This window comes from Meleagris gallopavo, chromosome 1 (genome assembly GCF_905368555.1).
Source record: "Meleagris gallopavo chromosome 1, MGAL_WU_HG_1.1, whole genome shotgun sequence".
NCBI lineage: Eukaryota > Metazoa > Chordata > Aves > Galliformes > Phasianidae > Meleagris > Meleagris gallopavo.
This window is the reverse complement of record NC_139404.1, coordinates 6,650,570-6,673,880: the sequence shown is the minus strand read 5'-3', so window position 1 is coordinate 6,673,880 and position 23,311 is coordinate 6,650,570. Positions and strand designations below refer to the sequence as shown.

General features: G+C 42.5%; 1 protein-coding gene across 1 annotated transcript in view; it reads right to left on the bottom strand.

Annotated features, from left to right (window-relative positions):
* Positions 1 to 23,311, bottom strand: part of CAMK1D (calcium/calmodulin dependent protein kinase ID) — a 218,254-nt gene that overhangs the window by 75,864 nt on the left and 119,079 nt on the right. The window contains exon 3 of the mRNA XM_085215915.1: positions 10,856 to 10,930. Within this exon, the coding sequence (XP_085072041.1) occupies positions 10,856 to 10,930 (75 nt within the window). The remainder of the gene's footprint in view (positions 1 to 10,855; positions 10,931 to 23,311) is intronic.

Sequence of the window (23,311 nt, the reverse complement as noted above, 5' to 3'; positions counted from 1 at the left end):
CTGTTCTTGCTATCCCTAAGTCATGTTTGCATTTCTCCTGGTTGGAGGCACTGGGAAGCATCCAGCAATGGGGTGACCACAACCCATAGGACTGAGTGCCAATCCCAACATGACAAGGAGCTTCACCGTGACAGCAGGACTGGTGCTTGGCTCTGTGTTTTCCTAAATAAAAATCCCCTTTTTCTGAAGATACAGGAGTCTCACAGCAGAATTTTAACGGCTGAAAACCTAAGGTAGAAATGAATATTTGGATCACTTTTATTTTGTTAACTGACATTTAAAGTAAGAACTTAAACCACAGCTCTTAGTAATGCTCTTTGTGTGCTTAATCACGGAATCGTACAATGACTTACATTGGAAGAGACCTTAAAGGTCATTGAGTTTTAATCTCTCTGATGTGGGCTGGTTGCCACCTATTAGATCAGGATGCTCAGAGCCCAATCCAACACCCCCAGGAATGGAGCCTCCACAACTTCTCTGGGCAACCTGTGCCATTGTCTCACTCCATAAGTAGGTCTTAACATTTCAACTCTCTTTCAGTCATGGGTTTCTGACATCTTATTCATTACAACACATTTTTGGAAGAGTTATGTTCTTTCCATGGACATTTAAGGGCTGCACTAACCCTAATCCAGGGATGGCAGCACTCCTTGGAGTATTATCAATTGGGGATTAAAAAAATAGAACCAGAGAGTTTTATTTGCTTCTAACTAAGGACAATGAAATAGAATAAACACCCATGTCCTCCAATGCATTTTCAGCAATCCAGTACAGAAATTCTTTAACAGCTAGGCCAGGGTCACTCAGATCTAGAAGAAGACTTTGTCTAAGAGAACAAGGAAAAAGAAGACAAAAAGATCTGGGTCTCTGAACAGAGTTTTCCTCCAGCTAAACAGAAAAAGAGCCTTTACCAAGGCTAAGACATAACCATGTGGCATGAATCAGAACAAAATGAGCAGATGTTCAATAAATGCATCACAGTAAGGCTTCATAGGCTGTAGTATTTTCTTTTTCTATAAAATATTTTGAAAAGTAAAAGTTTGGCTACAGCAGACTTAACCACTGCTTCAGGGGAAAAAAATTACAGATTTGGTTTTTCCACTGAGTAATTTTCCACTGGGGAATGCTGAAAGCAGAAAACTATGGCAAGAACTTCTACAGTTCTTTGAAAACAATTTCTGCAAGAGGTAACCACAGCGGTACAAAGAAAGTCAAAACAGGATTTTAGTTAGGAACCAGTATTTCCATTAAAAATTCTGCATTTTTACATAATCTTGTTTACAGTCCTGGCCCCATCCTGGCCACAGAAAACTGTATGAGTCATAGAATCATTGAATTGTATGAGTTGGAATGGACCCCTGAAAGCCATCTAGTCCAACTCCCCTGCAATGAACAGGGACACCCACAGCTAGATCAGATGCTCAGATCCCCATCCAGCCTGACCTTGAGTGTCTCCAGGGATGGGGCATCCACCACTACTCTGGGCAACTACCTAATCATAAACAAATTTTTTCTTATATCCAATTTAAATTCCCCATCTTTTAGTTTGAAACCATTTCTCCTTGTCTGATCTCCCTGGCCTTGAAAAGATGTGCTACACAGAGTTCTGGGGGCAGGTTCCAAATAAAGTATAAAACAAGATATTTTCTCTTTCCAGTGTGAATATAGAATACTTCTGTATGTGACAAAAATGCTCCATCACTAACTTGTCTCTTGATAAGTCAAGAGAAATAGAACTGCAAAACAGCACAACTCTGAATCACTTACAGGCCTTGGAACAGAATAACCTACCTGACAATATTATTGTGAAGAGAATCTGAAGATGGGATATGAACGTGCTTGTAAAATTAGGCATTTTGGGGGGCCACAAATCTATTAGATGTCTTTTGCTGCACACTGACATTCCTCCAGAAGATAACACAGGAAAAAACAACTTTTAATAACAGTATCACCATGAAAAAGAACAGACTTGTGAGCATTGATTTTCATTTTGCATCTTGATCCTGTACATTATTTCCCTTCAAAGCTTTCCACACTGTTATGAAAGCCCTTTTCAGTTTAAAGGCGCGCAACCATTCAGTCAGAATGCCTCCATGTGGTGTCAAAAAGGGATCCTAACATCTCATAATGAATACTCATGCTGGGGTATATATGGATTTAACATTTATTATCTACCTTGCTCCAAAGCCCTTTTCTCCCAAAGCCAGCTATTTAACAGATTTTAGTGCATGCAGTAAGTGCACCACAGTGTAAATTACCAGGTACTGAGAGATGCAGAACGAAATGTGCAAGAGCAATTCAGTAACTACGCAAACATCAAGCAAACAGCAATGTAACACGTGGGCAAGGCATGAAAGGAAAGGAATCTAAATTGCCACCTGCCTGCCCCACTGAAAGAAAGAAAAGAAAGGCCCCACTGCTGCTCTAAGGGAAGCAGTAGTATTGCACAGGATTGCTGGTAGATATATATTACTGCTCCATGAACCACCTACACCAGCTCAAGCTATACAATAGGGGCACAGGCAATCAAGAAGGGAGCTGCTGGGGATGTGCTTATGGAAGAGACTTGGATTGATGCTGCCAACAGTTTACTATTGTTGTAAAAAATCAATCAACTTGCATATTTTGCCTTAAAGATTTGGTGCCAGCCCTTGCTGGAGACTGGACATAACCCCAGACAAGTTTTCTGCTGCATGCAGGGCTCATTCCCCTGTTTCAGTAATGTGTTTGCAGCAAGGAGGAGGAATGGCCCAGAATGAGTACTCTCAGAGAGGACTCCTTCACTGTATTCACCAAAAAACAGTCACGTATGTCTGTCTGATTTATGAGTCCTCCAAGTCTTCCTGCAACTCTTAGGAATAATGGTTTAGAACAAGGTTTATGGGGAAGTTTGGACAAACCTACTCTTTATTGACAATAGCAGCTTCACAACAATAGATCACTTAAAAAAAAAAAAAAAAGAAGACATTTTCTTTGGAACCATTCACATTTCTATAAAAGCAAACTACATTATAAAGGTGTCTATTCAAGGAAATATTTCTCCATTATCTCTCCATTCTCAAGGCTGCAGAGTACTCCCCATTAAAAGTAGCATAGTGCTTTGATTCAAAATAAAAAAATCATTGTCACGTTGCTAATGTGTCAGAGTCCATAGTGGGATCCTTCAGACTAAGCTAACAATAATCAGTGCAAATTTAGGAGCAAGGACACTGGCATTCATCTACACCTCTTGAGGGTGACTGCATGTAAATAGCTTTGGAAATCATCATGAGAAATCCTTGTAGTCCCAAAACAAAGAAGATTCTCACATTTTCGTCTCTCCGTAGAAAGGCTCCGTGGATGTGCAGGGATTGCAAAAAGTCCTGCTCCTAGCCAGGCTGAAGTCCTTAGACATAAAACAGTGCAAGGAAGGAATACAGCTGCTGTTCAATGCCATTCCAGAGTTGCTATACTTGGAGAGGACGGAAGGAAAAAGCTAAAAAGTCCTGCTAGGACCACAAAAAAAAGCAGAAGAAAAATCTAAGTTAAAGGCAGATAGGACCATACAGTGAGTGCATACTGTGCTTTTGGGATCATACGCAGTCCAGACAATTGCAGGGCTCTAGAAGTTATGTTGGAGATGACTGTCCGGTCTGTCAGTCCGTTACCAACAAATCTGCTCATTTCCTGACCTCTGCCCAATATCAATCTTTGCTCTCAGCCATTGGAAAAGGAAAGATACTCCTTCATGTCCAAAATTATAATTCAACTGATGTAATAATCTCCAAATAAAAAGATGTGCAATTGATGCTGGATTAATAGTTGCCACCCAGATCCCAGAAGCATGATGCTAGGGGTCAGCAGCTTGTGAAGCTGCTGTGCGAAAGTACTGAAGTACACTGTGAGTAATTCCTTTTGCTTTTCAATGGAGCGATCTGTGTTGTTCAGTCAACACACCTTTGAAGATTTCAGTGAGGACAGAAATCTTTTAAATACACCTTTTTGGAGCTGTGCTGATAGACCATGTCGTGACTGTACCAAGTCTTAGAAATGGGCTGAAAATGAAACCTGTGTTGTACACGAACTCACAAAATCATGCAACCATACAATCATAGAACAGCTTGTATTGGAAGGTACCTTAAAGACCATCCAGTTTGAACCCTCTGCCATGTGTTGGTTGCCCCCCACCAGCTCAGGCTGCCCAGGGCCCATCCAACCTGGCCTTGAGCACCTCCAGAGATGGGGCACCCACAGCTTCTCTGGCAGCTGTGCCAGTGCCTCAGAACACTCTGAGTAAACAATTTCCACCTACTATGTAATCTAAATCTCCCCTTTAAAACCGTTCCCAAACACTGCAAGCCTGTACATGCCCAAATAGTGAGTGTGATTTCAAAATGTGAAATCCCAGCTCTGCAGTTTGGCACACACCTACAATTTGCCCACATCAAAGGCTGTGATTAGCCCAGGATTCATTTTTCTGAGCACTTCTCCCAGAATTGTGCTTCATGCACCCAATCGTGTTATACACACTTAACCCTGTTGCTGCTGTCCCATTTCATTTTAAACTTTGCCCAGCTGGATCCATCCCTGGAGAGCTGCTCCTTATATTGCACTCTATCCCCTGTTCACAAAGCTCTTGTCCATAAAGATGCCAAAAGGATTTTTTCAATCACAGGACATAGCTAGTCCCATTTCTTGATCCAGTGCAGACTCCTGAAGGCTGTTGTGCCCACATCAGTAACGTGACCCCACAAGCAATGACAAAATGAAGTTTTGCCCAACTAGAGCCCCTAAATCTCTGCTTAGCTGTGTCAAAACCCAAGCAAACCTCCCTTGGCACTCACAGTCTCCCTCCCGGCATGCTCAGATGTGCAACAGCCTTCTTCATGATGTAGTTCATAGGCAACATTTGCTCAAAGATATATATTAAAAAAAGTAATACTTGTGAATATTTACTTGATCAGAAACTGAGAGCAAGGGTTAGCAAGTGTTCTAATCAGTGAAACCTATAAGCCAACTGCCACGTAAATGTACCATCTCACTCTCATCCAGCATGATGCGGTATCAGCAGCACGTGTTCAATCCTCTCGACATAGATCGAGTGTATTTTCAATGTGTGTCAGGCACTAATTTGCCTCATATGAGTCAGGACTTTAGGATATAGAGAGCAGAGTTTATGGGTGCACAGCTGATCTCCCATACTGTACCACAAACCAACCAAAGCCCTTGGCAGTGGTCATCAACTCCAGGGTTCTCCTTTGCTAGAATTGTTTTTCCTGTTCCCCTTACTACCATTACTGATAATGATAACATACCACGCAAGGAAAACAGTGATGTGAAGGGCTTCTCTTAGCTGCTTGGACAAGAATTTTCTACAGCTAAAGAACCCAAATGGCTTTTCTAGATCATATAAATCCATTGTGACTGAAGGGATATTTCATTCTGCCTTACATATAATGTTTTACAGGCAAAAAAACAAGTACAGAAATAAATCCCATCTAAGGAATGCAATGCAGCAGATCTATGTTTTGCTTTAATTAGCATCCCAATATGATAGTGGCTTTGGCATGTGGATTGCTCTTTTGTAACACTGTGTGTCCTTGCTAGACTCCTTAAGGAACCTGGCAAACAAGGCACTTCCCTCAATTGTCTCTTGTTTTTCTTGGAAGCTGAATATTTTCATTGTAAAGCCTGTCCATGCTCCACTGCTCTTGGAGTGTGCGTAAGCACTGAGATTACAAACAAAACAAAACAAAACAAAAAACAAACACAAAAAAAACACAAAAGGAATTCAGCATTTAATTCCAGCTTCGCACTCCACTCGCTTATTTGCAAAGCATACAGGTGAGAGGCAAAATCACAGGTGGTGTGGGTTCCGGTATCAATAAAAACTTATGTAGATTTTTCTGCAGGTAGGTGCATGCCTGTCCAAGCTGACTCCCAGGTCCTCACAGGGTTACAACATGCTTATGTGTGGTAGGGGAGAGTTGATCAACAGCAGAAATGATGCACTGAAACTCTGAGCCTGCAAAATACTCTGGTGCGTGACTTACACCAGGAAGGAAGGATCTCTGTCATCCTGGCTTGTCTGTACTGGAAATCATTTGAATTATCATTTGAATTATTGGCAGACTTGAGATGCCAAGCTGGAAAACCTTAAAGTTAGGTTATTAGGTTCAGTTTGGGCTGTTTGGGGCGTTTCAGGAGAAGCATTCTAGAGTCTGCTGCAGGGTCTGCTCTCCATAAAAGTTGTTCTAAGCAGGGACATCATGGCCTCAAAAAGACCTCATCTGGGGGAAATGCTCTGGCTCCCTTGACCCATCAGAAACACAGGCTGACACGATCTAGGTTAAACAGCCCTTCTATGGAGAACTACTATCATGTATCACAGCCAAAAGAGGCCACCGGTTAGGCTTTCAGTCACTGGATCCTGAAGAGAAAGTTCTCAACTGGCCCATATTCCTGCCTCCCTTTCTTCTCAGCTCCAAGGCTTAGTTCTGCTAGAAACACTTGTGTCCTTCTGAAACACCTCAAAAGTTAGTTCCAGCACTGCAGAGCTTCGTGGGAGCATGCCCTGAGCACCTGGCATCAACAGAAATTTCTCTGGATTTGGTCAAGGTGGGTTTTAGTTTTAATCATTACTTAGCCATGTGCCTTCCAGGGCCTGCTGGTGTCACCTTTAGAGTCTCATTACCTTCATTAGGAATTAGAGAAATAAGACTTCCAGCCTCAGTTTAAATAGCAACCTGAAAGACGTAATTTTATTAGGAAATGCTCCATATCCATAAGGCTGTTCAGCAGTGGCATGGATTCCTTGGGGAACATGCATCTGGAGACCTATAAGAACAGGCTGGATGAATTTCATAAGCTTTGGAGGTGCCTGTTAGACCTATTTCCAGCCTGTTTTCCATAGGAAGTGAGGCACATGTGGTCACTGTCTGTCCATCCCAGTCTGTCATCCCCTAGAAACTTCTGACCCACTGGGTATACTGAGAATTATAGAATACCCTGAGTTGGAGGGGAACCATAAGGATACTGACTTTTGTCAGAAGATTTGAGATACCAAAAACATGCAGTTCTTACATGGATGAATAGGGGAGAATACGGAAATGAACACTGTCATTGACTTTTAACGTGGCCCCATATTCTTGTGGAGAGTCAACGGTGGCAGCAGTGAGAAACAGATCTCCACAGAGGTGCAGAGGACTCGTGCACGGCCTGTGGCTAAAGGAGGGTGCATGCAGGTCTGTGGGAGATCAAACTTTGCTGCTTTGTGGTCTGGTGTAGACAAACTATGGAGATGAAGTCAGTGATGAGCTTTGGGGATCTGCTCTGACCTGCACAGGCAGCGCCTTCTGAAATGCTGTATCCAAGCAGTCCCATAACACTTAGATGGAAAATACGTGTTTATGTAAATCCATTTTTACGCATGACTTTCTGGCACACAGAGAATGAATCATCAATATCCAAAGAGGCCGTTTATGCCAGTGAAATATTAGTATCTGACAGTACAAACTACAACAGGATATTTCCCTGCACTGGCAAGATAAGGTGAGGCAGATGACTTAGATAGTGTAATTCTTACCATGCAGCCCCAATAGCAATCTATAATTGCTCATTAGTGATATTTACTATCATTCATACTATCATTCCAAGATACACTTCAATAAAACTTTCCTTTATGAAATTATTTTCCCCTGTCTTCTCTGGGGAAATCTCACCCAAAAAGAATGAAACTTCTTCAAATATTTTGGTGTTTGTCTTCATTCTTGGCTTGGAATATCCTGTACTTTGGGAAAATAAATGAAGAAATAATGGGCCAGCCATTTCTAAGGAAGGAGTAATGCTTTGAGACTGCACATGAAACTCTGAGCTGTCAGATTCAGATATCTCCAACTCTGAACTACCTTGCATTAACAGGGCTGTGACAAAACCGTTTTATGATGGCTCACATATACTGTATGTAAAAATAAGAGGCTGAAACCAAAGCTGGAGATGAGATTTCCACAAGAACATACCAGGAAACACACAGGACATTCACTGACATCTACATAACCCTGGGAAATGCTCCCAGAGGGACTTGCAAGAATAAATTAAGTGTCAAGTAGACACAGCCAGCCACCTCCTCACCTCCTTTTCTACAAGCTCCAGTACAGATGCTGCCACGTGTGCCTGCTCATGTCTTTGACAGAATAAATGAGGTACAATATCTATCCTTCACGATAACCAGTTAACAAGCATAGCTTTCAATAGCAGATGTACCAAAGGGTGAACACATAGGGGTATGAACAGGGGTATGGAGTGATTCCAAAAGCTTTCTCCCACAGTGAGCTATGGGATGCTCAGGGGCTGTGATGTGGATTTTCCACAAAACTGCAAGGAGTGCTTTGAAGGCTGGCGATGAAAACGCTGCCCATGCAACAAAAAATCTCTCACGGCAATCATGAGTAAGTGCTCACTTAGAAAGCAATGAGTCAGGAGAAGGGCGTATGGATGTGTGATCTGCCGTGCCCACATTGCTGCTCTTTGAGTGGTCCTACTATTACCCTCTTTTCTATTTATCTAAATGTGGCTTTTGGGAACCCTCTCGATCACCATCACTTCTAAATTCATACTAAACTCAAATTTTAAATGCATAAAACCATTGTCTTGTTTAGGAGAATTATACAAGAATCTGAAGCTAAACCACATAAGGAATCTAATAATATTAAACAGAGAAGAGATGTAAACAAATAGATATCTCATGCCATGCAATGCTTCAGAGCTACCATATCAATAAGTTTGTGTTACCCTGGAAAGATTATTCCTGCATGCATTCTCCCAGACAGAAACCAAGAAAGAAAGCATGCAGAATTGATTTTAAGTCTTCTAAACTTTGTGGAGATGCAGCCTTGAATCCCAACTCTTGAGAATTCAGAATAAAAAGGCAGCACAGATGCAATGTGCAAAGTGATGAGGATATTCATGCTGTCCTCTTCACTTCGTCATAGCACAACCCTTTTGCAAAAGAGCAGATTATTCCCAGAAGACACCCTGTGCAGATTTCAGTACAGCAGGACCTTATTTTGATTTGCAGCAGAGAAGAGAGCTGACAACCACAGCTTGGCAAAACATGAACAATCTTTAATAAAATAACCTAATGTGTTTTACTCCATTGGTGAGGCTGACTGAGTGCAGGACACGCACGAGTTTTGTCACATAGGCTTTCTGCATGAGTGGGAGTTTGCACTGCTGTTTCTAGATCACACTCAAGTATGTGTCCAAATTCAAATAAAATGATCCCATAGTTTTGAAGGATTCCTCATCCTGGCTGAGAAGGGCTCAGACCCACAGCCCTGAGCATTCTGCCTTCAGCCAGACATCCCACCACTGTGGGCTTTGGTCCATTTACAATCTCCTCTCCTCTCCTCTCCTCTCCTCTCCTCTCCTCTCCTCTCCTCTCCTCTCCTCTCCTCTCCTCTCCTCTCCTCTCCTCTCCTCTCTTCTCCTCTTCTCTCTTCTCCTCTCCCCTCTTCTCCTCTCCCCTCTTCTTCTCCCCATTCCATTCCATTCCATTCCATTCCATTCCACAATAGGTTGACAGTTGGATCACTAAGATGATCTTGGTGGTATTTTTCAATGCTAATGATTTTATGATTCTATCTGTACTAACATATTCAGTCTCACCTATGATTATAGCCCTACATTTTAAATAAGCCAATGATATGGACACAAGAAACCTGGAAAAGTGAGGGTTACCTCACAATAAGCTAGGTAGCAATAAACAGGAGTAATACTGATTTTTCTTCTCTACAGAGATTAAACAAAAATAAGGATTTGTAAATCAATTGGTAATGAAACTGGTACTTCCCACAGTCCAGATGGTATGTTGAAATTTGTATGATGCTGAGGTGCTTGTGAAACCATTTTACAGCATTTTGGGCAGAAATGTAGGACTACAAACACAAACTAAAAATGTACAAAGCACTATTCTTCCCACACAACCAGCAGGACAGCTACTAATGACATCTGCTTCCCTGGATACTACCAATAGACCAGGGCCCAGCATGGTCTCCAGTGGTTTCCTGTCAGATATTTTCACTGATATTTCCTGTCAGATCTACCTCTGTTAGATGCTCCAAGCTCCCCGATGAAACATCTGTCTCTTCACAGCACCACTTTGTCCCTCTGCCACATCTGTCTGCACTGCTCATGTTTCAGGTAATCTCATAGAGACCAGAGACGATAAGTAATTTTAACTTCATGTCATGGTTTTTTTAATTGATTTCAGAAAGAAAAGAGGGAAAAAAAAGAAAAAAAAGAAAGAAAGAAAAACAAAGCACTATGATCATCACTTCCTCCTTGTCAAGTGGATGTGGCTAGAGGGCCAGGTCAGCCACAACACATCACATATCTGATGGGATTCTGATCTTCTTAAGCTCAGAGCAGGGAGGAAAAAGGAAGAAGAGTGGTTCTGGTGGGAGACACATGTGAAGGAACAGTGCAGTGAGATGGTCCTGTTTCTGAGACAAGCAAGATGCTTTCTTGCAAATCCACCACCGATCCACTCCCTCTCACTGCAGACCAGGTCTGTTGCATCATGGAGAACTACGTGGATGGCAATTCCATGTATTCAGAGTCATTTCTAGTCCCCTTAACATGAAATCCCCTGATAACTTTGGTTTGATTTTAGAAGACCATTCACAAAAGACTTCAGCTCCCAAATTCACAACAATCCAGCCCACCACAGCTGAAGGTTCATTTTAACCATCAGCCAAGTATTTTGGACGCAAGACAAATACCTCTCAGTTATTCCATCTTTTGAATTAGAAATCAAGATTAGAACAAGAAGAGTTGGCAATTTTGACACAGAAATTTAGTTAGCTTCAGTACTTACAATTGCATGACCAAGTATAAATGGTTCGGGCTCTCATAGATGTCTTCCAGAGCAACTATATTCTCGTGCTTGATCCTGGAAAAACATACGACAAATAAAAGATGAAGTAGTCTTTTTTTAGAAAGTGGCTGCAAAAAAGAAAGTTATTTTTAGTTACACACTAATTGTCAGTGCTTCTATTCATCACGACAAAATACGATCTTGACTGAAGTAAATAGTCACAAACACTTTACTGCCCAGAAAATGCTCAGTGGTTAAGTACTTGGGGCAGTAGAAGCTTGGAGTCTCTGGGTCCATATGATGGACCCATTCATATAATGGAGGTGGTTGCCTGGAGGTTGAAGTCTCACAACAGCAGCAAACTGGGTGCACGGGAATGGAGGCAGAGTGGGTTGGAGGGATTTATCCCCATGCAGACAGAAGCTGGAGCACACATAGGACACACATACAACAGCCCCATGTCCCTATCCACCAAATTTTCACACTCCAATGTCACACCAGGTCTGGATGCCCTAATTTCTCTGCAGTGTTACTAAGTGCTGCATGCTTTCCATCCAAATGCTCCCACTGTATTCATGTATTCTCTACGCCCTCATGATACGGACTAATAAATCCTTGAAATCATCACTAGCAAGAACTGCCTCAGTCTCCATAGTGCTGCTTTCTTCTCACTCTGAACACAGTTACATAAACACAGAGTTTCTGAAAAGTGACTGCATTTGGTGATCTGCCATGTGGATTTTCTATGTCTTCTAAGGGGTGAGCCTGCTCTCACACTTCTCCTCCCCAGGGATGGGAACAGGCAGATTGTGCAATGACATAAACCTCACTTCGAAAGGAAACCAGATTTCATACAGCACAGCAGGTGGCTGGAGGGCATGGATCATTCCCACCAAGCCTCCAGGACCTCTGGTTTGTCAAAATGCTGTCTTTAAAGAGAAAAATCATCTCTATAAACACACATCTAATTAACTACTTAGAGCAATGCCTCTCTGGGTTTGCTACTTAAAAAACAATTTCCAAAAGATACATTTAACTTGTGCAAACTCTAAAGAGACAACAGTACAACCCCAGGGGCAGAATATTAATTACACCAATTACAGACAATTGTTTTAAGAGCAAGAGGAAGCTGGGAAATGCCGTGCACAGACTGCTCATTGAACAACATACAGACACATTCAGAAAGTAAAAATGTATTATCAGCACATGCAGAGCTCTCTACAAATCTCAAGGTTCGAGCAGATTAATTAGGATGCTTAATTATTTGTCAAGACCTCATCCTCAGCATTCCCAAGTGTCCCAATGGCTATGTGACGATGACGAGAGCAGAAGGTCCCATGCACATGGCAGGGTCATTCCCCTAGGAAAAGAAACTAATCCAATTTCCTCTGAGTTCACTAGATAAATTATGACTGACCTGAATTTACACCCATAATCAGCCATCAAAAGGTGCATTCATATAAGGACCTTCATGCAGAGGAAATTTTACATCAACAATAAGTGAGCCCAGATGCAATGCCCTGTGGGGGGTCAGAGCAACGGATACGTGAGTGGGCTCTTCACTCAAAGGTACTCTAGAATTTCAATGGCATTTCAAGCAAATAGTCACTTTTAATGGAAATTATTCATCGTGTACGTCCATTCTACTTTATGCACATGCACATTCGTGCAACTGGTACCATCATAATCAAGGAAGTAGCAATAACACAAATAATGATACAGGTTTAAAGCTTGCAACGTAGTCTACGTTGCATTTTTCACTGCGTGCAAATTAATACTTTGCATTTTTATTTTTTAGATTTTGAGAATGTCATTTTAATTTTATTCATATGCTGATCTTTGAACATGAACACTAGGAATTTCTCAGTGAAAGACAGAGGAAATAAAAAGAAAGTGGATGAAGGAGCGAGAAAGGGGATGTGAAATCCAACAGGGAAAGAAGGCAGAAGATGCTGAATCAATTCATAGGGATGAAGGTATTTGGAAGAAGGTGTCCTGGGAAGTGACACCTGCAAACCACTGCTACCCAGGTGCTGGTGCATTGGAGCAGTTGGCTGTGATAGGAGAAGACATTCTCTGATTCTATGATTTACTTCTGCTCTGGCTCAGCCTCCTCAGGATCAGCAGGGCATTCAACTTGGCATTGCAGAGTGCTTAATATCTCTGCCAATGCTGCTAACCATTTTGGCTTGCATCTACTTCCAGTTTGGCTTTTGGGATCATCATTTCTATCAGAAGGAGAAAAAGAGGTACCTATATACATGATCTGATTTTTTGGATGTTCCTGTGGGGAGCCAGGAGTTGGACTCAATTATACTTATGGGTCTCTTTCCATAACTTGGGATACTCTATGACTCTAGGTTTCCATGCTCAGAGCGGATCTCAACTGATGGGCTATTTAAAGGAAAATCAAATCCAAAATTAAAAGAAAAAATCATAATGCTCAATAGAGATAGCTTGAGTGGAAGCCTATGGGTTCAATCAAGGCGCAGGTTCTGCTGGTGAACCCGAAAAGCTGTGTGCTTCCCAGCAGAGGTCACTGCAGCCAGCAGCTGTGCTAAGATGTACTCAACCTGCAGAACCTTTTCTTACTTTAAAGCATGGAAGGGCAATCATCAAGAGATCTACAGAAAAATAATGAAAGCTTCCTGACTGAATGCTGTTCACTGCAATAACACTTTGAGATTGAGGGGACTGAGCTGTTTTTCTGTAGACCCATGGGAAAAGGAAGCAGATTCCTCAAAACCAGGGTAGCATCCTAACCAATGGGCCATATTATTCCAGACCCCTCTCCTAGAGGGACAGAGGCACTGCACTGACAAGAGCTTTGGTGAATTGTTTCCCAGTTTTAAAAAAGCCCCAAAAGTAAACATGAAAACCTGGGCTTGGTTGAAGTATTTGAGATCAGTTTACATAAATTCTTAAAACAAGGAAACATCCAGCTAAGGACATCTCCCTTTTAACCTGCCTTTCATCACACTTGATGCTTTCCCAGATTCAGTCTCTCCTTGCTGGCAAATCCCAGGGCTGCTTCCATCTTCTGTGCCTCGCTGTGTCCCCTCTCTGCATTTGTGACACAAAAGGAAGGTGCCACCTCACAGCACTGTTGCTATGTTCATTGTCAGAAACACTCTGAAGCCATTCAGTTTCTGGGATTGTTCCTTCTGGAGAAGAGGAGGCTCAGGGGAGACCTTATTGCTCTCTACAACTGCCTGAAAGGAGGTCATAGAGAGGTGGGTATCGGCCTCTGCTCCCAGGTAACAGTGATAGAAAGACAGAGAATGGCCTTCATTTGCACCAGGGGAGGTTCAGGTCGGATGTTAGGAAAAAATTCTTCTCAGAAAGAGTGGTAAGGGGTCAAAGTAAAGGAAAATACATCTGGAAGTGAGAATTGGGGAAATTTAAGTATTAAAAAAAAAAAAAAGAATATTAATCCTAGTAAGAAACTATGAAAAGAATGAATGGATTCATCCAAATCACAGCATCACTTGTTTAAAAGTTGTGCAAACAGATGCATGCCACAAGTAAAATGCAGATGTAACCAAGTGAAATTATAGAATTTCCCCTCTGGCCTTTCCAGTCTGCTCATAAGCTTCTACAGAGTGTCAGCAACACAAAGGAACAGAGACACTGCTGTACCCAAGTAATGTAACACGTAAACTAATGATCTATAAATTATAGATTAGATAGAATATAAAGATCTGATAATAAATATGTATTGGTAATCTAATGTATAGATAAAAATTTAATAATCAATAGCTGTTGTGTGTAAATACAATCTAATGAAGTATAGCATATATAAACCAATAATCTAGTTTCCAGGTAAGATACTGGGGAGCAAACTGAGCCAGGCAACTGAGGACTGTGTGTGACTTTTCCAAGCACAGCAGCTGTGCAAACAAGGGCCTGCAGAGAGTGTTTGATCTGCTGAATAGCATCAAGCATGGATAGGTTGCCTTTGTCTGCTGTAGAGCTGTTTTGCAAGAGCTTTGGTTGGAAGCTCATCATTGTTCCCTGTCTGCTACAGCATCCAGTGCTGCTGAAACACAGAATTGTTGTTCTGTGAAGGAGCAGAAACCTGTCCACAAAACAAGACTTGATCAGGAGTGGCATTTGGCCCTGTAAGACCATTCCCATGACCATGCCAAACTGGGTGTTCTGTGGCGATGGAGTAGTGATGAGTTCATGGTGTGGAGCTCCACTGGTGCCAAAAATCACCCTTAGGACTTGGCAGCACCGCCAACACTTTCTGCCCACTGCCATCAGAAGGGCAGAAGTCCTGCAGAGTTAGAACTAGTCCCACTGGGTAAAGATCATTTCAACATTCATCAGTACATAAATTAATAAAATATATGGGTTTGGACTGAAGGCTGCTATGAAGAATCAAAGGATTAAAATATGGACACTGACGTACAATAGGGAAAGCTGAATCCTTTCGTGACTGAGCTTCCTGCACATCTCTGCTGGCTCCCCATCATCCCAAAGCCCAAGAAGATGAAAGTAAACTGGCTGCATATTCCCGTGGATCATTAATTGAGGAGCAGTGTGGATGAAAGCAGAGGACCTGTTAGCTGCTGAGCTGGCAGGACAGCATGCTAAAACTCCAAGCTGCAAAGGCACACTATAAACTATGGCTGAATCACTCATACTAGCATCTATCATATGTAACACTGAAAATGAAGATCAGCTAGAAGAATACAGTACATAAACCCTGGGCAAACATGAGAGCCTTTTAAGTAGGGCAGGTTCCCTACGTAACAACTCTTTTTGAGTCAGAGCGTTACAGTTCCAAGCCATGACATTTAATGCTGCACCTCCACAAACAGCACGCGTCAGCGATAAAATGCCGCAAGAAAGCACAAATAATTTTGCAAAAGCCAAAAATAACAAACGCCCAAGTCCGTAAGGATTTGTGGCTTTGTGTAATGAAACATCTTTGCAAATAAATGCTCAGTTATTTCCACAGGTGCCCTGCAGTGGCTTTTCCCAGCAGAACGGAGTTACAGGTTTGTCAAGTTCACCACTGGGCTAAGGGAGTAGTTTAAATAGGATGTGAGGAAATGACCTCAAGTTGCATCAGGGAGGTTCAGGTTGGATGTTAGGAAAAACTTCTCAGGAAGAGTTGTGAGGCATTGGCACAGGCTGACCAGGGAGGTGTGGAGTCACCTCCCCTGGAAGTGTTCAAGACCTCAAGGGTAGATGTGGCACTGAGGGGAATGGTTTAGTGAAAAATATTGGTGGTAGGTGGATAGTTGGACTATCTTAGTGGTCTTTTTCAATCTTAATAAGTCTAGTACTCCAAGAAATCAAGGCTCCTGCTCTGGGAGAGAGAGGCAGGACTTGTGGTTCATCCTCTGCATGCGAGGCCACTCAGAATTTGGACTTTCGACAATTAAACAGACATGGATGATGGGAGAAGTCAAGTCTCTAGCTCTGTTCCCTCCCTTTCTTATTCCACAACCCCCAAACATCCTCCAAGGTGGGTATTTTGCAGATGGATATTCCCCATATAGCTGCACTGATATTCGCATGAGCAGAGTTCAGCATGACACTCCTCCCATCGTCCAGGTTTCCCACCCACATGGACTTTCTGGTGTGAAAAGAAAAAACGTAAGCTCCAGTCCAGGCTTTTTCATATAACTGATATTTACCAGGTCTCTCTCTTCCATAGATTCTCTGCTATCTTATAAAAGGTGTAATTATAGCAGCCCTTCTCCCTCAAACAGGATGCAAACTTTTCTTCACGATGATTTCAGTCCACTCAATCTTTTATACCACCATTGCTTGGTCTGAAAACAGTCTATGGACAGCAGTATACAATGACTTCAACCATCCATGAGAGGTGGCCCCAACATCTGCTTTTCTACCTTACAGCATCTAGATTACTGTGTGGTGTCTCTTTTTTTTTTTTTCTTTTTTTCTTTTCTTAAGCTATATTCTTAATTTTCTTATTACAAAGACCAGGAGAAGTTTTATTGGATTCAGTATTGAATATTCTCTTGCATTAAAAATGAAAGAGAGCTTGTAGTTATGGGCAGAAACATAGGAATGCTGCTCATTGCATCTCACAGACAGATGGCATTTTTGACCTCTTCTGATCTCCCTCCACAACAAAACCTTTTGTTCTCACAAGCGTTGCCCACCTTGCCTTACTGAATCTAATGACTAGGCAAGGAAGAGCTAATTCGAGCTCAAAGCCAGATGGCTCCATCCCCATATGCTGAATGCCTGGCCAGATTAACTAAACCTTTGACTGGAAGGCCAAAGAGTTTAACTTAGAGGACATCTGTGGTCTCCAAACCACAGCCTGCTCACAACACATGGAGGAAATTAATATTTTTCACTATTATCTTTAAGATATCTATGCTTCTGTGGGATTAACTGAAGACAGAAACTGTTATCATACAATCCTGCCTGCTTTAGAAACCCTGCAAAAAGAGAATGAACTTGGATGCGTTGGAAGATGGAACTCAAAGGCCAGTATGGTGGGATCAATCTGTTCATAAACCTGCCCTCAGTCATGACCGAAGACAAGATTGTGATAAAAAGCCTCAGTGCTGGTAGGAAGCAGCCAGCAGCCCAGACATTCAGAGGAAGCAGGGGCAGCCAAAATTCAGGAAACAAATGCCCACCAAAAAGCCCCCTCCTACTGGCCTTAGAGCATGGTGACAATTTTCAAACTAGATTTTCAAATTGACTAGTTTAAGTAGTTTAACTATTTCACAGTTTTACACCTCAGTTGGGGCTGAATTTTTCTGTATGCCAATAAATGAGCTTCAGTGCTGAGTGTGTAAACAGTGCTGAGTATTTCTGGTGCCTATAGAGGTGCCTTCAACAGGGCTTGCATGAGGGCATCACTCAATGAACAGAAGAGGGAGGGTGGGCACGCAGCAGGCCTTTCTTGCCCAGTGCTCCACTTCTCTCATCTCAAGTGCTACAACATACCTCATGTGTTTTCACTGTGATAATGTCAGCTTGGAGACACTTCACAGCTGGAAACCTGAGCTGTGTAATTCAGCAGCTGCAGCACTAACTGACTGTGACAAAACCCACCCACGTGTACCTCACCACTTCTGATCTGTGCCCTGCCTCGTGTCACACTCCCTAACTGTAATCCTTCTTTTTCTATTTTCTCCAGATACTGTGAGCAGAGAATGGTCTGGCTTCTTTACTGCCCAAGGCATCTGCTGATGCTTTTCATGGCATCTTCCTCCTGCACAGTGCTTTGCAGTACAGCTTGAAGAAAGGGGGCTTTTTAACTCAGCTCAAAAAATAGCTTATCTTCTGGAGAGAGAGTTGTATGAACCTCCCAAAGCCCACAGCACATGTATTCTCATTTTGGAGACACTTTCTAGCCATCAAGCATGATGCAAAAGGCATGTTGAGGGCAAAATCCCGACAGTTTCTGAAACAATAGCTGGCTCCAGCTGTTGTGCTGCTGTGTGCATTAAGCATGCGAGGCGTGAGCCCACAGGCTTGCTGCCTCCCTGGGACTCAGGCTGAGGTTATGCCCTGTTCTGCCTCATCTCCAGATCATAACAAAGCTCAGACAAAAGCTGAACATCCCTGGTACAGACACATGGGTTTTCATTAGGCAACGGAGTAATATCCTAAAAAGGCTCCATGTGTATTATTAGTCAACAGCTGGCTGAACATGAGCCAGCAGTGTGTCCAGGTGGCCAAGAAGGCCAGTGGCATCCTGGCTTGTAACAGACATTATGCAGCCAACAGGACCAGGGAGGTGATTGTCCCCCTGTACCTGGCACTGGTAAGGCTGCACCTCAAATGCTGTGTTTTGGGCCCATCACTACAAGAAAGGCAATGAGGCCCTGGAGCGTGTTCAGAGTTGGAGCAAGGAAGCTGTGAAGGGTCTGGAGCACAAGTCTTATGGGGAGCAGCTGAGGGAACTGGGATTGTTCATTCTGGAGAAGAGGAGGCTCAGGGGAGACTTTATAGCTCTGTACGACGATGAAAGGAGGTTGTGGTGAGGTGGGGGTTGCCCTCTTCTCTTGGGTAACAGTGATAGGATGAGAGACAATGGGCTTAAGTTGTGTCAGGGAGATTCAAGTTGGATATTAGGACAAATTTTTTCTCAGGAAGGGTGGTAAGGCATTGTTACAAGCTGCCCAGGGAGGTGGTGGAGTCACTGTCCCTGGAGGTGTTCAAGAAATGTGCAGATGTGGCACTGAGGGACATGGTTTGTGGGCATAGTGGTGATGCACTTATGGTTGGACTAAATGATATGAGTGGTCTTTTCCAGTCTTTATGATTATATGACTCTATGACTGTATCACAATCCCAAACATACCAAATAAATGTAGGTACTTTGAGACTAAAAGCAAGAGATTCCTAGATGGCACAACCAGACTTAGGTACTATACTTTTGTCTGCTTATTTTAGGTAACAAAGTGAGCTCTTGTCTTTAGTGTTTTCATGTGAAGAATGCTCAGTTTGAAAGAAAACAACATTCAAGTCATGGGTCCTTTATTACAATAGCTCTCCGCTCTACCAGGAAGACTAAGACTAAATAACCTTAAAAACTGCTCAGACTCCTACAGTGGGACCTGCATCTGTTTGCAAGCCAAGAGAGAAATCCCCATGCTAGGGCTATCCCTAATTCCAAGAATATCACTGGTTGCCATGAGATGCATACCAAGCCATCAGAACAAGGGTTTCAAAACAGCAATTGGCAGTACTCAGAAATGCTTGCAAAGCTTGAGTAAAAACCTCCAGATTGTTTAATTTGAAACACATCAAAACAAATATTAATGATGAATTAATCACTAAAGGTGAAAAAGATAGAAGTAGTCGCTGCAAGGATTTATCTCAGCCAAAAACAGTGAACCATCTTCTAGCTATTGGCAGCAGTGCTGTTTTTCCAGTGTGGAAGAGTGTGGATTTACATGTGCAGCCAGGAATTATAGTTGGTTGCCACTCCTTGCCCAAGAGACATGAGAGCTATATGCCAATAAAGGGGGTGAGCAGCTCCTGGACTGAGGTGGTTTGCTCTGAAGGAGTTTCATGCAATGACAGATGAACGAAAGGAGGCTAGTTTTGTAAAATCCCTAAAAGAAAGACAGACAATCTTGGGAGGATGATTTGGCTGCAGGCTGAGCAACTATCCCAACACTTTGTCTCATAGAATTAAAAGCTCTTATTTAGTTTACAGCAAATGAAGTGCTGAATAATAGGTATAATCCTCTTTTCGCATCCTCCTGGCTCTTGGATGAGTGCAGTATATACACATACATTCAGTTGTACCTGAAACCTGACAATAGATTCTATGCATCTAAACAGAAAGCTCTGCCATCTGTGAAATATCCATTTGACATGGACACGGGGATGTTGTTGTCCACTATTATCTCTTTCATTGGTTTGAATGTATACGAACGAGGGGCGAATGTTATACCATCCGCACACCTGTATCGAGATTCTACACAAACACATGGAAAACACATCCCTGGAGGTGTTCAAGAAGAGGGCAGATGTGGCACTGAGGAACACGGGTATGGTGGGGATGGTTTGATAGCAGGACTAGATGATCTCAGTGATCTTTTATCATTTTAATTATTCTATCGTTCTATGAACGTAACAGTCACCTGGAAAATAGTAGAAAATGGACTCCAGGCTGTGGATTGCATAGGATCTTTAGTTATTGAGCTGTCCTAAAAATATAGTGCATGTGAGTGAGGTGGACTCCTACTGCTGATGACAAGGCCAAGGATTGGCACAAAGATGAAGGTTGCTTTTGTACTCAGAAGAAAACGATGTAGCCAAAAGTACACTTTGGCTCCAAGAACAAAGGAGGGCTGCACCCTACAGTCATATTTACTCCTCAAAACTATATTTTTTCCATAAGCAAAGCTGAAAAGCAAACAGGTAACCAAATAAAAGTGACATCCACGTCATACATCCAGATACATGCTTTGCTTCCCTGTGAACGTGATGAGTTGCTTGCATGCTCAGCTCTGCAAATGGGGCCATCAAGCGTTGTTGCCGGGCAGCCTGGTAAATCACAAACCTTTATTGAATCCTGTCAGCATGAGTGTGCATATGATAATAATTAAAGCCCTTTACAGTGCCATGCTGGAGGCCAGCACTGACAGATTTGTCTAGCTGCAGTTGTCTCCCACAGGGAGAAACAGCAAATGCTCTCTAAAAGCGGTAGGAGTGTCCATGGGTGCAGAAGGGGATAATAGTCATTCTGTTTCGCCTAGCATGTTTGCTTTCAAGTCTTGATCTCACATATCTGTGTCATTAGGACTGCTGTGCACCAGCTGTGCTGCCTGCACCCTGCATGCCCAGCTGTCCCCAGGACCTCGTGTCCATGGAACGGTGAAGTCCTACAGCATGTGGTGCTGGAGCACAGCTTCCTGCAGGCTCCCATGCAATCCTTAGCTGGCATCTCACCAGCAGTCTGACTCAAACACTCAAACAAATCACATGGCAAACCCATCAGTAACGACCTGCCAGAACCCCCCCTCCCCACCAAGCTACTGGGAAGCCAATTTGTTTTATTTATTGAGAAAGACAGAAGGATAAGTAAGCGGCTAGGCAGGTTTCCACGTTTCATCACTGCTGTATTAGGACACTCCTACACAGAAGGCTGCTCCCCCAGTTGCCTGTGGGAAGTGCCAATAGCCCTCGGGTGAGTCATATACACTCCATACCATAAGAGAGTAAATGGAAAAGCTCTGCACAGCGGGGGATGGATCTCAGAGGACCATCACACCATTCTGTGTTCATTATGAGTTACTGCCCTTAATCATGGTGTAGAGAAAGCCAAACTCAAGGGTAGATTTACATCTCCCTTGACTCAATGTCCTGGAGTCGCTGCTCTACACAGCATGCAACGAGGGAGGATAGTACAGTCCTCTGCAACTGAGCTTGCCATTTCAAATGAATCTTTCCAAATAGTGGAGGCAAAAATGTATCTTCTGCTGTTGTTGGGCCTGTTTTGCACTTGGCTGTCAGAAAAGAAGTGGATGAAAGAGAAAAGAAACTCCCAGAGTGCTTTTGAGAACCCAGTGGGCAAATTTAATCACAGTGCAATTCAGCTGGGGCAAATCTTATAGAATAACAGAATTAGAGTTTAAGGGACCCTTAAAGATCATTTGCTCCAACTCCCCTGCAATGAACAGGGACACCTACAGCTAGATCAAGTGCTCAGAGCCCCGTCCAGCCAGACTTTGAATGTCTCCAGGAATGGGGCATCCACCACCAATCTTGGCAACCTGTGCCAGTGCCTCAACACCCTTATTGTAAAAAACTTTGTCCTTCTATCCAATCTAAATCTCCCCTACTTTAGTTTGAGACCATTTCCCCTTATACTATCACAACATATTCTGCTGAAGTGTCTGTCTCCTTCTTCCTTACAGCCCCCATTTAGATACTGAAAGGCTGCTATCAGGTATACTCAGAGTCTTCTCCAAGCTGAAAAGCCTCAGTTCTTGAAATTCCTAATCAGGCAAGACCACTGAGAGTTCCACTTTGCTGGATTCAGATCTTGGCAACCTCACCAAAGAGTTAAAGTAGACCTGAACTTGATGCACCAAATGGCAGAAAAGTTATTTAGCAAGAACGATGCAATTAGCAGAAATTATTGCTAATAAGGATGCATTTGGCTTGTGTATGAAAACTAATTGTTTTTTAACCAGGTGAGAATAGATCTGCAGAAGTTAATTTCCCCAGTTTTATGAAGGATATGATTAAGGGATCTAATTAAAAATTAAATAGTGTCGAAGTTCATTTGTTCTTGTCTCACTGTGGTGTACAGGGACCCTCTGTATAAAGTTTCTATTTTCAACAAAGAGAAACCTGGATTCAAATGTCCCAAAAGTGCCTTTGGGAGGTAGCAGAGCAGGTTGAACCAAGAGTCAGGTCTATACTTCACTCAGACACCCAGAAACAAGCACTTTAAATTGCAGTTACCTCTTTTGCCCATGGCATGGATGTATGATTTTCAAAAACATCGACTTAGTAAAGGACTAGATTTTTAAAGAGTATTAGGCACCTTATGATGCAAGTAACTTCCTACAGTAACTAAGCATCAAAGCACTGCCAAACTACCTCATAGGTATCTTCAGATAGTTAAATATCTTTAAAATGTATATCTACATGAGTGCTGAAGGTGGTATAGGTAACGAGCTGGAAGCCAGGATTTCCATTGTTTTGAACCCTAATAATCACTGCACATGGAACTGATGTTTGCTTTTCTAAGATGTCACTGCAGAACTATTCTTAGAACATGGAGGATAACAGTGCCACTGCTTCAGACAGCAACAAGCAGAATGCTAAAATCATAATCAGTAATTAATATTAAAAGATAACAAATACCTCCTGTAAAACAAGTCAAACTGCAGGAAAAGCAGATCTAAGGAAAAATATTGCAATGACATGTGAATTGCTTTTCATTATTCTAGGTATTATCACTGTCCATTGATTCTTTGTATGCCA